The sequence below is a fragment of the Aspergillus puulaauensis genome, chromosome 5 (genome assembly GCF_016861865.1).
Source record: "Aspergillus puulaauensis MK2 DNA, chromosome 5, nearly complete sequence".
Classification (NCBI taxonomy): domain Eukaryota; kingdom Fungi; phylum Ascomycota; class Eurotiomycetes; order Eurotiales; family Aspergillaceae; genus Aspergillus; species Aspergillus puulaauensis.
Window position 1 is genome coordinate 4,096,013 of NC_054861.1, and position 12,873 is coordinate 4,108,885.

At 54.2% G+C, this 12,873-nt stretch overlaps 8 protein-coding genes across 8 annotated transcripts; 3 read left to right on the top strand and 5 right to left on the bottom strand.

Moving 5' to 3' along the window:
• Positions 1-91: 91 nt before the first annotated feature.
• APUU_51605A (uncharacterized protein) lies at positions 92-941 on the bottom strand (the record flags this gene model as incomplete). The annotated part of the gene is made up of 2 exons (XM_041706732.1): positions 92-694; positions 753-941. The coding sequence occupies 2 exons, from the start codon at positions 939-941 to the stop codon at positions 92-94; spliced, it is 792 nt and encodes a 263-aa protein (XP_041559088.1).
• A 460-nt stretch (positions 942-1,401) lies between these two features.
• Positions 1,402-1,827, bottom strand: APUU_51606A (uncharacterized protein; the record flags this gene model as incomplete). Its single annotated transcript, XM_041706733.1, has 1 exon — positions 1,402-1,827. The coding sequence occupies one exon, from the start codon at positions 1,825-1,827 to the stop codon at positions 1,402-1,404; it is 426 nt and encodes a 141-aa protein (XP_041559089.1).
• A 419-nt stretch (positions 1,828-2,246) lies between these two features.
• On the top strand, positions 2,247-3,359 carry APUU_51607S (uncharacterized protein; the record flags this gene model as incomplete). Its single annotated transcript, XM_041706734.1, has 4 exons — positions 2,247-2,391; positions 2,456-2,695; positions 2,777-3,266; positions 3,323-3,359. The coding sequence occupies 4 exons, from the start codon at positions 2,247-2,249 to the stop codon at positions 3,357-3,359; spliced, it is 912 nt and encodes a 303-aa protein (XP_041559090.1).
• Positions 3,360-3,921: 562 nt separating this feature from the next.
• APUU_51608A (uncharacterized protein) lies at positions 3,922-4,962 on the bottom strand (the record flags this gene model as incomplete). The annotated part of the gene is made up of 2 exons (XM_041706735.1): positions 3,922-4,188; positions 4,243-4,962. The coding sequence occupies 2 exons, from the start codon at positions 4,960-4,962 to the stop codon at positions 3,922-3,924; spliced, it is 987 nt and encodes a 328-aa protein (XP_041559091.1).
• Positions 4,963-5,773: 811 nt separating this feature from the next.
• On the top strand, positions 5,774-6,843 carry APUU_51609S (uncharacterized protein; the record flags this gene model as incomplete). The annotated part of the gene is made up of 2 exons (XM_041706736.1): positions 5,774-5,946; positions 6,012-6,843. The coding sequence occupies 2 exons, from the start codon at positions 5,774-5,776 to the stop codon at positions 6,841-6,843; spliced, it is 1,005 nt and encodes a 334-aa protein (XP_041559092.1).
• A 152-nt stretch (positions 6,844-6,995) lies between these two features.
• Positions 6,996-8,758, bottom strand: APUU_51610A (uncharacterized protein; the record flags this gene model as incomplete). Its single annotated transcript, XM_041706737.1, has 3 exons — positions 6,996-8,039; positions 8,095-8,439; positions 8,504-8,758. The coding sequence occupies 3 exons, from the start codon at positions 8,756-8,758 to the stop codon at positions 6,996-6,998; spliced, it is 1,644 nt and encodes a 547-aa protein (XP_041559093.1).
• Positions 8,759-9,420: 662 nt separating this feature from the next.
• APUU_51611S (peroxidase family protein) lies at positions 9,421-10,345 on the top strand (the record flags this gene model as incomplete). The annotated part of the gene is made up of 4 exons (XM_041706738.1): positions 9,421-9,544; positions 9,595-9,838; positions 9,900-10,171; positions 10,221-10,345. The coding sequence occupies 4 exons, from the start codon at positions 9,421-9,423 to the stop codon at positions 10,343-10,345; spliced, it is 765 nt and encodes a 254-aa protein (XP_041559094.1).
• A 1,221-nt stretch (positions 10,346-11,566) lies between these two features.
• Positions 11,567-12,817, bottom strand: APUU_51612A (uncharacterized protein; the record flags this gene model as incomplete). The annotated part of the gene is made up of 5 exons (XM_041706739.1): positions 11,567-11,602; positions 11,646-11,899; positions 11,943-12,134; positions 12,177-12,263; positions 12,307-12,817. 5 exons carry the CDS (start codon positions 12,815-12,817, stop codon positions 11,567-11,569), a joined length of 1,080 nt encoding a protein of 359 aa, XP_041559095.1.
• Positions 12,818-12,873: the final 56 nt, after the last annotated feature.

The following is a 12,873-nucleotide window of genomic DNA, read 5'->3' on the forward strand; positions in this document are numbered from 1 at the left end:
GAGAGCCAGACAACAGAGCCAACGAGCCAGGGAGTACTTAATAACTAAAGCAACGAAATGAATATACGGGGCCTCTGTCTATGGATTGCACCTACTCACTACCGGGGCAATGCGCAGGATGAGCGGGGAGGCCGTCGTCCGTGATAGTCAGTGTATCACGAAATTCACATAACAGAGCGTCAAGATCATGGACGTTGTCTGGGTCGGTAAAGGCGAGCCAGAGAGGCATGAACTCATCAGCCAGATCCACGCTGGGCTGAATGAGAAAGACAAGCAGTTCAAACCATAACGAATCGAGCCTGGGATTGCGGCCGTAGTCTCGACAACGGCACAAAATCAGGGACTCGACAAAGGTGCGCTGCGTGAGGACTCTGACCGGATACAGCCCAGCCCACGACGCGGGCTTGCACGCAGATGCGAGGGTCAAGCAAGAGCTTTCATCATTCAAGTCGTGGAGCCACCAGACCATCTGGGACATTGGATAGAGAGCCAGCGGAAACCGTGATGGGCCGATGTGGAAATGGGCAGCTCCAACCGCCTGAAATCGCACAGGATCAGAGAGCGGGTCGTCGGGATATCGATCCTCACTGAAGGCCGGGCACCTGGGGTTGACGCAGCGAGGGTATCCCAGGTTAGCATCAAGTGCGTCAATCGCTTGCTGGATCTGGTCGTCTGACACGAGAAAGCCCATATCCTAGAGAGATTATAATTTAGCTCCAACAATACGGTTTCATTGGGGAGGTGTTACACACTGGGAATAGAGGCTCGTTGCACAGGATGGAAACAGCCGGCCAGCCTGAAAGTACGTTGAAAGCACCGGCATTGTCCATACTCTGGGCTGCAAAGGCCATGATTGCGCACAAACCCGCATCGTCCTGGACTTCGTCTCCAAAATCTGCTACCTCCGTGGCGGCAACGGGGGGGAGTTCTTCACTAGACATGATAGCTAAAAGTAAACAGGAAATTCCTTGGGGTGGAATCTGGAATGTTCCTAATCGAAGGAAACTGTGGCATTCTTATACCCTTTACGATAGTGCTCCTCGGGCCTCTTTGGTCTTTCATCCTTGTAGGAGGTCGCCATAGGTTTGGTTGAGGCCGTAGCAGAAATAAAATCCATAATGAAATATCAAGGGAGCCAGTCTGTTGCTTGAAGGGCCTTTCTTTCATTGCCAAACGTAGGATCAATTAAACATAGAATACACAAAGCTAAACATGAAACGCCAGCCACAGAATGAGTTTCAAGAGGGACTTGGGCCTTTATCCGGAGGACTGTGAAGGTTCTTGATCAGCACTCGCACTCAACCGAATACAACCTTCACTTACGTATATCTGTGCCTCAGCTTCGCTCCCAAATATGGCGGCAAAGACTCTCCGAGGGTAACTCCAGATACGATGAAACTGCTAGACACGGCATCTCCGTATCGCGGCCGGAGTCTCAGATGTCGCACTGCGTTCTGCTGCCCTGTTCGCCTGCATATTAGGAGTAGACGTTCCCTTCCTCCACGTTCTGGGAATCCAGGAATCTGCCCGGGAGCGCCTGTGCTCGTTGCCATCCTCGTCGGAGTCCTCATTCCATTGCTCGTCGGAGTCGGAGCCACTGTCTCCAGCTGCCGTACCCAGCTTCCTCCCACCCTTCCTGCCACGCTTTTCCTTGGACCCCCCCTTGCTCTCGTTTGGTGTATCTGATGGTTGTTGCTGTGGCGCTTCTCTGTCTTCTCGCGGGTGCACCTCGGCTTCGTCATTCGGTTCTTCGTGCTCGGGTGGTTGTCCGGCCGCTGGTGCGCTCTGCTCGCCAGAAGGCAGACTTGCTGGGCCCAATAGCGGCATGGGCCCGATATCGGCCACTTCTATGGCCTTTTCGTACAGCAGATGTGAGATATCGCCGTGCGTAGTGCGGAGATGGAATGTAGATGCTGCGTAGGTGGTTGATTGAGCATCTGGAGGGATTGAAGAGAAGTTCAGCTTCCATCATTGCAGAAGACGAACTCAGGGGCAGACCAGAACATGGACACGAAATATCCGAGACAGTGGATTGGACTGCGCGAATGGGGAGGCTCGTAATGGCGTTTGATGCTCTTCCAGCCCTGAGGTCTCAGACCTATTTGGAAGCATTTCCGTCTGTGTAACCAGCATCTCAATTGCCTGTCTCGCTGTCAGGGTCAGACCTCTTCCCCCACAGAAGCTGTATTTACTCTGTCTACTACCCTTCTGTTTTCTCATTTCCCCAACACTGCTGACCGTGCAAAATGGTGTCCAGTACCAGCTCCGCAAGCCCTGACGAGGGCCTACCAGAACGCCATACTCCTTCTACGGCCTCCATGTCAACTGTGCCTCCACCCCAAACCGAACTAACAGATCAGGAGATGGAGAGCGACCCGCGGAAATACATAGGTAAGTCCCCTGGATCTCGCCACCGTCTGATACTATGCCCTGACCTTGACGACGTCCTCGATAGGCTACCCGCACTTTGCCAACGACATAGCATCCGATGCTGCATTTTGCTTCTTCCGTCGGTTCGATCGCTTGAACACGCGTATTATCTTGAGCATGCAGAACGGCCTGTCGCGTACCGAGAAGGAGCTGGATCAGCTCGACGCTCACTGCATGCATCCCGGGTCTGATGTAGTCGACAATGGGACGTTTTGTTTGAACGACCAGGATAACGAGTGCCAGTTCCCAGACGCGCTCAGACCAAGTTAAAGGAGTATAGTACGATCACCACCTCCTCCTGTTCTTCTTCGGTTCGTCTGGAATCCTGACAATATCCTACATATAGATCAGTACATGGCGTCTTATCTGCAGCTTGGCGCTTGCGACTCGGTCGAAGAGAAGGATATCACGAGCCTCCACACCTGGCATAAAAACTACGAGAACGCCATAGCCCCCGAGGAAAAAGAATATCTTGATCATGAGGACCTGTTTCCCGTCAGCGCACAGCGGAAAGCCCCCCTGCTGCGAATTCTCAACAAGTCAAAGCGTTTCCGCCGCATGGGATTGTGGGAGGTTCCGGCACCCAAGACCGGCCTTCCATTTCCCGTCTCGCAGGATATTCGATTCTATTCTTCTAAGCGCAAGGAGCGGGCTGTGGCCTGGGCTTTTTCCATCACCGGGCTATTGCTGATGGTTGGCCCAGTCTGGGCCTTGTCCTACATTCCCTTGAAACCCGCCAGGTTGGGGCTGAGCACGGTCTTTGCTGTTTTGTTCTTCGGGCTTGTGGGGATAGCGTCAAATGCAAAGCCTCAGGAGGTGCTGGCAGCTGCAGCCGCGTAAGTACTCACAGGTATCCTCGTACACAGTGTTCAAAATGGCTGACGTGTTGTAGATATTTTGCAGTGCTGATGGTCTTCCTTGGGCCTTGAGCCTGTTGGTATCTGGGCTATTCGACAATCCAGGAGTGGGCGATAGCTTTGTGCTTGCATTTCTTTTGTGTTTTGTTTGATATTATTTGTGTCTATTCTTTCTTTCTTCCTTTCTGTTCTTCTGCTTTTACTTGACACAAGGAGGCATTCGTAGAATATTCTCTTTCACATTGATTGGCCTCTATACCAGCACGTAGTACTAACGGCCGTCAGTTAAAGACAGGTCCAGAATACCCTATGGCTACTACAATGGTATACTGATATTTACTGGGTTCCTTTCTTTCTTTTAATTGCCTGAGCATAAATGCCACGCAGTACAGATACATTGTAACCCAAATGCTCAGCCAGCAGCGGCGAGTTTCATTTCCCACTTCCTCTTCTCTAATGGGTGCGAGGACAACAGACGCTGGGATACAATGTCGTATCAGAAAGAGAGCCTTTAGCAGGAGATCCCAGTCTTGTACAAGTACTCTTCGCATCATACCAAAATCATGCTATCATTCTAAGCGTACGTATATCACTAAAGGAACTAAGTCTATGAACAAGCGATGATGGATACCATCTAAAGCAATGCAAACACAGCAGTAGCAAGCGCCCCGAGGGTAACCGCAACTATACTTGCTGTCGACACCGCAGCGGCTCCAGTATCAGTATCAGTGTCAGTATCAGACCCGTTGTCGATGTTCGCAGTCGTCACAACTTTAAGGCAGGTGAGGGATGCCGAGGTTTTGTTTACGAGACTATTGCTGTTGTTGCCTGACGTGAAGACCGTGAGGACGGGTGTAATCTTGTACATCTCGGCGAGGAGGCCTTTATTCGTGTAGTTCCCCTACGGGGCAGACTGGTATCAGCATCGCCTATACTAGTGGCAAACAGGACATACCATTGCGGTGTTATCGGCAAGCTGGGCCAGGTTGTTTGACTTGGGCAGGACAGGCCAGCAGTTGGAGGAGGCGTTGTCCGACTTGGAGATGGTCGACAAGTTGCCCAGCGAGACAACATCGAATTTGCCCAGTCCGTCGCCGCCGCCTGTCAGGTCGCTGCATTCGTCCGGAGGGTTGTCGTGCAGGGCCGACTGGAGTGTAGAGCATGGACTGGCTCCGTTGTACTTGGTGTTGCGAGCCTGCTCGGTGAGCTTGTCGATGCAGTCCTGTTTGATCACGTCCGGACAGGTCCCGTAGGCAGCGCGCGTGTCGACATTGACGCTGTCGTTGATAAGGGGTTGATGGAAGTGGCCGGTGGGAGGATCGTTGAAGACCACAGCGCAGCCAGAGAGGTCGTCCGCGTCTACACTGGCAGGTGTCCCAAGATAGTATACTGACCGGAATGGCCGGGTCTTGTCTGCGCCGTTGTGGGTGTCGCCTTTATCCTCGCTGTCCTCGATGTGCACTCCCTTCACCAGGGAAATGCCATCGAGGGAGTCGGGGACGTCTGTAATTCCTGACAGCCCGATGCCAGCGTAGGTCTCGTCTGCAACCGTGCAAGAGTCCCAGCCGTCGTTGGGGCAGTCGACCTCAGTGCATCCGGCCAGCCCGGCGGGGAGATCCTGCGCTAGGATAGAGGGGATGGGGGCCAGAAAGAAGTAGAGTGAGATGACCCACATGATGTAGGAAGTCGGAATCGTGCAAGATGCCAAAAGGGGAACAGTTGTGGGTGTATCTGGGGCTGAGCAGGGGTGATAGGAGTCATGACTTAGGGCGAGGAGACATCTTTTATGCTGCAATGTGAAATACAAGCCAGGTCGACGGCTCGATGATATCACAGCATGAAGACTTGCTGGTTAGGGCTTATGAGCAGGCCATGGTCTGTCTGCAGATCGGGCTGTGCCACCGGCATGCCAGGGGATGCCCTATCATCTATCCCAATCCCAGCCCTCTTGGACGTCTGACCCACGCAGACTCTGCAGCCAAGAAGGTGCTCAGTGCATTGCCACTGTGCCGATCTGTTGCACACTGGCTCTCCGTCCACAGGCTGCTGCACATGGTCGCGTGGGGTCGTGGCCCCCAGAGAGCTAAGGAATGCCCCGTCGATCACTGTATCCAATTTCAATCTACTCACTATCCAGGCCGGGTGCAGATGAGATGGCCCCCACGGCGATTGCTTCATCGTGATGAACTGGTCATCGCCCTGATTGTGATGGTTGATTTAGCCCCTGCACGATGTAACTCGGTGCGCCATCGGGGTCCTTAGCCAAGGCAGGATTGTCCGGGAGATGATCAAAGCTGGCTTGCGTGATGGCAGTCGATCCAGTCCGACCGTTGGAGTCTGCAGCGTATCTGATCTGCATTCGGGGTATATAAAGGCGCCCTGGTACCTGGTGTTTCTGGCCACTCTCCATCTCAACAGAGTATCTCAAGCCTCCATCTCGACCTCCTTCGCAGTCCACCTCCATCTTCGTACCTTTTCCCATCAAAATGGCCGCTGCTGTCCAGGCCATTGGAGTCGTTGCCGGAGTGCTGGGTATTGTCCAGTTCGGCCTGACCAACTTCGCTGACAAGACTGAGCCTGGCTCTACTATCAAGATCGCGGTTGGCCTTGACGGCGAGAATGGCGGGACTGAAGATGCCGGCGGAGACCTGCCAGACGTGTATGCCTCCCTGTCCAATATAAACTCCCTATCCAGTATACAATAGCCCATTCTAACTCTTCCAGCCGTGTCTGGAACGACTTTGGCGACTTCAAGGGCATGACTGCCGACCCAGGCAGTGTCGGCGACGGCACAGTCGGCCAAGTCGAGATCGACCACGAGCAGCAGGGCGTCTACTCGCTGTTCTCGGCCAACAACGACGCCATCTGCATCGCCTGGGTGACCACTACCTGGGCCGACGCGGCCGGTGGCAACAAGTTCGCCGTCTCCGGTGACTACGGCGAGGCCTGCGGAGGCACCTGGTACGAGTCCAACATGTGGACCGACACCGACCAGTCCTACCAGCCCAAGTGCTTCTGGATTGACGGCGACGGTGACCAGCCCAACACTGCCTTCCAGGTGCGCTGGCCCCGGTTCGCGAAGCAGGAGTTCGACGAGGGCAACACCGACCCGTCAAACATCTGCAACGACATCGACTTTGGCCTTCGCACCGAGGAAGACCCCGGCGATATCAACTTCTGGACTGCCGCAAGCAAGGCTCGCCGTGATCTGAACATCAGCAAGCGTCGCCTGCGTGCCAGACAGGTGCCCCGTGTTGCTTGGGCCGCTGAGCAGCTCGTCGTCAGTAACTCTACCAACCACTCCGCCCAGCGTCTCTGCGACTCCGACACCTCCATGGGGCCTGACTTTGTGCACCTGGCCGAGAACTACTTTTGCGACATGGGCACCAAGACCAAGTACCCTCTGTGCGGCGAGAGCAGTGAAAGCGCTACTGTGACCGACTCCTGCTTCGACGTGGACACGCACAACCTGCTGCACGCTGGCTCCAAGCGCGGTGTGCTCACCAAGAGGGACAGCCCTTACTCCAAGGTCCGCGACTGGGCCAAGGGTAACTAAGCTTGTTATGGATGGTTATAAATGTGGCTGGACTCTTCACTTCTACTTCTGACGTTTCTTCATTATCTGCTTCTTGTGTATAGCTTGGCTTAGCCTCTTGGTATAACTGCAGATTTACTTGTTTAGACCATAAGGTCATTAAACTTCCGGAGCTACTTTTCCTCCTGCATGATGCCTTCAAAACTATACCAAACATCGCACCTCCCCTGTAGATCGAGAGGCAGGGCTTCCATGGCGGTGCGGTTTGTCTGGATCTTCAAGCGGACAGCGCTGTCTGGCGTGAATGGCTCCCAAAACGGAGATCCTGACGAACGCAACGAATTGGGATCCAGGTCCTTCACAAAGCTAATTAGGTAATTCTGTAACAGCGGCACCACCGCGGCGTTGTACGTGCTGTACGAGGCCCCGGCACCCAGAAAACCCGGCCTGATGCTCTCTGCCTGGCCGGGGCCAAATATCGCCTCCGTCTCAAAGGTATGCGGCACGCCCAGCCCTGCAGCGACAGCGACGTGATCGCGGACGTTGTAACGGTAGTTCCACACTCGTTGGATACGACGACGACTAGCGATCCACGCGGTGGGACACAGAAAGACCCCGTCAGCAAAGATCTGCGATGCTGGCGGAAAGAACCGCGCGCGCCCCGGCACTGGCGCAAACTCGGCCGGGGGATAAAGATCAACCAGCTGCTGGATTTGGGGGCCATGCAGCTGTGGGGACCAGCCTTGCACGAAACTGACCACTTCGCTGCGCTGCGAGGCGTTGGGCGCAAACAGGCTGCCCTCGTTGGTGTCGCAGCCTACTATAAGAGGCACGGCTAGGAACTTGCCCTGCGCGAAGAGCCGGTACAGCGGGGCCGTGAATAGATCATCGTCAATGACCGGCTGGAACAGCAGCTGGCTCTCCAGAGCCATGGCCTCCTCGTGCGGTGTGTATCCGAGAGTCTGGATGGTGCTGGCGTCAAGCCTTCGCAGGCAGCGCATCCGGCTCACCCCGGTACAGTTGAGGCGCGCCGCGAGTCGTGCGAAATTGGCATCCGACTCGCGGATCGTCAAGGAGCGTGTCCAAGCGACCGACTCCCCAATTGCGCCTACGAATAGCCCGTCGTCGCGCCCGTCGTGGGCGGCCAGGTGGTGCGTGACTGACGTGCCCCCTGCAGAGGCGCCGTGGATCACCACATGTCCAGGATTGCCCCCAAACTAAACGGCCGTTAGTGAGTGTCTCCACGGACTGTGTCGAATCAGGGCACTTTACTGAGTGAATATACTTTTGGACCCAGTGTAACAGCTTGCGCTGATCCAGCAGGCCAACATTCACGTCGCCGTTTCGGCGAACTTCCGCCCCGGCGAGAAACCCCAGAGGCCCGACGCGATAGTTGAAATTAACCAAGATGATGCCGGACCCAGACTTTACCACGAGGTCTGATCCGTTGTAGTTTGCGTTGGCATTCGTCACGAATCCGCCGCCCTGGATGTACACCCAGACTGGGAGGTTGGATGTTGGCGTCGCGTTGGACGGCGCGAAGACGTTGACGAACAGGCAGTCTTCTGTCTTGTTCGCGGTCGTGGTCTCGCCGAGGCCGATGCAGATAGGGGGGAGCTGATCAGAGTCAGTTCATTCGCAGTTCGCCCCGAGCGATCAGTGCTCAGTGCTCAGTGCTCACGGTGTCTGCCCGTTGGATGCCCGGTATGGGACTTGGATCTCGTGGAGCCCGCCATCTCAGGTCGCCTATGGGCGGTTCGGCATATCGCATTCCCAGAAACTGGTGGACTCCGGACAGAGCAGTTCCTTGGTATCTCGCATATCCTAGGTCTACTATCTTGGGTGTTCTATCTCCGTCTGCAGGGTTTAGGGCGAGGACGGTGGAGAGCAGGAACGCCAGGGAAATTGCCCTGCAAGGAGAATTTGATATCCTCATTTTACGTGATAAAGAGATGAGAAACCTGACAAAAGTCTAAGATGAATTATTGCGGGGTTGATCTGGCCATGCAGGTTTACACTGCAGGAAGTGGCTGTGCAGTCATGTAGTATCAGACTGACTCGTAGCCACTTTGTCAAAGACTATAACAGACTGCATTATTCTTGGCAATAGACTTATCGAGGTAAGCTTAGTGACTTGGATCATGGCGAGTAGAGAGACTCGGAGTCAGCCTTATCCAGACAACTGCCGAGATCGGCAGATCGGGGCAGTCTGATACAGATACACAGATTCGTCACTGTCTTGGACTGCTGCCCTGAAACAATTAGCCTAGGTTGTCTGCCTCAGGGTGCAACCGCGCTGCTTCTCCGGTATATCACTGCTCTTATACGAACTTATCACTTGGATAGATCACCGGCAGTTCCCTGGCCTCGGCTGGCAGTCTGATACAGTCCCAACTCCCGACGTCGCGGCTTCAATATCTGAAACCCGAATTGCAGCCGCGGTTGTTGCTGCGAATGAAAGATTCTTCATTTCTAAGCAGGGCTTCTTGCGATGTCTAAAGCAGTATGAATGCCGAAGTAACGACGGGCATAAATTCTGGCGCTTCTCTGCACTTGCATTAGCAATCATTCAGCTGCATCACTGAAGTATAGCCAGACATGAAGACGCCTACCCTATCTCTTGCTGTAGCTCTTGCTGGCTATGCAGTTGCATACCCAGGATACCTTGAAGGTCGCTCAGAGTGGGAGGCCCAGGAATGGATAGAACCAGGGCCTGACGACTGTGAGTTGCCATTCTCATGAATCTACCAGTATGAGACTTATCCGATTCAGCCCGAGGGCCTTGTCCAGGTCTAAACACTCTCGCCAACCACGGCTACCTCCCCCGGAACGGTACAGGAATCACTCTCGACATCCTCAAAGACGCCATGCTGGAGGGGTTCAACATCGAGCACGGCGATGCAGAGCTTCTGTTCACCCAGGCGATCAGGACCAGCCCCGACTGGCCGCTGACGCTCAGTTTCGACCTGGCAGACCTTGGTCGCCACGGTATCTTGGAGCATGACATTAGCTTAAGGTGTGTCTTTCGGACCTGAACTTTGTATTCGCATCTAACTGCCAACTACCACCTGCGACAGTCGCTCTGATGCGTACTTTGCCGACCCGAACCCCTTCAACGAAACCGTCTGGGCTGAGACGGAGTCGTACTTCACTACCCCGATGATCACGGTGGAGCAGCTTGCGAAGGCCAGGATGGGCCGTCTCGAGACATCCAAGAAGACTAACCCCAAGTTCGAGTTGTCGTGGCTGGCCGATGGCTTCAGCTGGGGTGAATGTGCTTCTTTCTTTGAGATTATGGCCGATGGGACCTCCGGCACGGTGGACAAGAAGTACATTGACTACTGGTTCAGTAAGTGGAGATATTGGGTATTGGTTGTCGGTTCTAACGGTTGTCTTAGGAAACGAACGCATGCCCACTGAGATAGGCTGGCAACGCCGCAATACCACGATGAAGGGGAGTGAGCGCAGAAAGTACAGTAACCTACTCAAGGAGGCGGCTGGTGTCAAGGATTCAGATAGCTAGAATGATCCGTCGCTGAATCTTTATGTGTCTTTGCCTATATGGAGTGGCATCATGAAGCTCCCAGACTAAACCGGCAATTGAAACCGCAGTCTTTTATCACTATTGTCCGTATTCCGACCGTAAAGATCTTTGATAAATGTAGTTAAATGGGAGGAAACTTCTTACTGAAAGCTTGTTTCAAGCCGAAACGCCCGAGTGTGTCAGGACGATCCGACTGATAATCGGAACCACCAAGTCTGGTTCATTGGTATACGCCTTCTCGGTGCGCTGCTTGACGTATGGAAAGCATATCACTGGCTGGGACTGGCTGTCTGAGCTTCTCTCGCCGTGGAAGTCAACAGCAACATCTTCCAGATCACATTGTCCGACTTGATATGAAAGCAAGAGCAGCGCTGGGGTGTAGGACGTGGAACCGGACCCGTGCAGCCCAGCCCGCGAAAGGAAGCAGGCCGATAATCTGTCATGGGAGTAATGCTGTTACACAACAGGGGAACTCGTCGAGGCGGCCTTCGTCACGACGTCCTCCTCCCTCGGCGTTTTTTCTGATGATCTGTGCGACGCAGCGAGACGCAACGAGGAAAGTCTCCGATGGGCTGCAGCACGTTGTCGATTTTGATCGCCTGTCCGGTTTTGAGGATTTATCGGGCTTGTCATACCTTTGTTCGTATGCGAAGGGGGTCTTTTGCTGGCGCGCCGTTACACCGCTGGATGGTCTGCACGTTGTGACTAACGACGAATATAATGGCTATTTCATACTGGCAAACACGACCGTTTGGGGAATGTGTGGGCGCTTCATATGGACCATGCAGTGTTTGGGGAAGAGACATCCAGGCCTAAACGCTAGATTGAGAGGCCTGGACTGTCCCTTGCGTCGTTTGGATTCGGGCGGAGGATCTGTCCGATCAGCATATTCCCAGTGATATTGTGGTCATTACTATTGCGGTCTGCTGGGGGAATTTAAGATTCAATTCCTGCTGATCGGCGGGCGATTGATACTGAGGGTTCTACGCTTTCTGGCGTGCTCTTTAGGGCTCCGAAACCTGACATCCAACTCCGGACTCGCAGTGTTCGACACGACGAGGCAATCAGGGCTCAGTAGTCCCTTGCATGTTCTTAAAGTCAATTATGTCGCTGACATTAGAATATCTATCTATAGTATTTACAACTGCAGCTGGTCAGTACGCTAGGCGTCTAAGCTTGGAATCCTTACATCAATATTGATTAATCCCTGCCTGGTCGCTGCTCTCGTAAAATAGTCTGCTTCCGTTAGATCCAAGTCTCTTTCGACAGAGATACTTACAAAATCATGGGTAACCAGTATCTCGCCCTGTCTGGACGGACTCTCTTCCCTCCCAGCCGAAAAGAGAACCTGGCGAGAAGACAGTTCGTACTCCCGCTCGAGCGCTGTCTCGCTCCAGGTCGTCGTTTGCGTTACTGAGCGTTTCCGACGAGAGAAGCCACTTCCACCGTACGCAGGAGGATACCTGGACTCGTACGTCGAGTTGCTGCGCGAGAGGAACGTCTTGAACGGCGGCAAACAGCCGACTATGACCGCTACGATCATCAGCTCTACTCGATTCAGGAAACGGTGTCATACAAATAGAGGATTCGGCGATGCTCCAGACTGCAAGCCCAGCCTGGTCAGTGTAGGCACGGCCGGTGATGTTGATGGCGCGCACGATTGCAAAGGCAATAATGAACGCCCCGAGGGAAAAGACGATCCCCAGTCCGACTTTCTGGTTGGGGGTGATCGTTGTCGACCATACTATTCGCAGTGCAAAGGCCATGACTGTAATCGTTAGACTTATCAAAGATTCATGGACAGACATACTCATAAGATCGGTCAGGATGTCCACGGCGGTGCTGTAGGAGATGGCAATGACAGACCCCTGCTGGTCAATCGGTTTCGTGCATTTGGCTAGGCCGTCAGAAGAGTGGCATTGCAGAGTGCGAGAACATACCGAACTTGAAGTAATCAGACGGTGAATGGCACGTAAAGGCAGAGCTCAGCCAGCAGCCAGCATAAGAGCCAAAAGAAAAGGCCACAATCGCCCACCACCAGCGGCGGTAGTGAGGCAGATTGTCGGTCATGGTCCAGAACAGCGCCAGGAATGCTGCCTTGACGCTCCAGAGCACCGACCAGAAGAGTCCGATGACGACAAACTCGTAGCGGGTGTACAGATTCACATGGTGCACGATGTCGCCGGTCAACGGCGTCAGGGCGATGTAGTAGAGATGCGGCGCCTGGAGGGTCTGGAGCACCGCGTTGGTTACCAGGAAAAGCAGCGCCAGAAGAATGCAATAGTCGTCTGCTAACAGGTGCTTCAGTCGCGTCAGGCGAATCCCCAGACGAAGCCCCGTGAAGACAGCTGCCAGACCGGCGCCGGTCCAGGTGACGGCGATGAGCCCTCGCTCCGATAGATGCGTAGCAACGCCCTGGGGGCTCAGCAGGTCCGCCAGGCTGGAATCCATTGTTCCGGGCATCTCAAGGAGTAGAAGGAGTCATTCTGAAGGTCAGCGTGCCATTT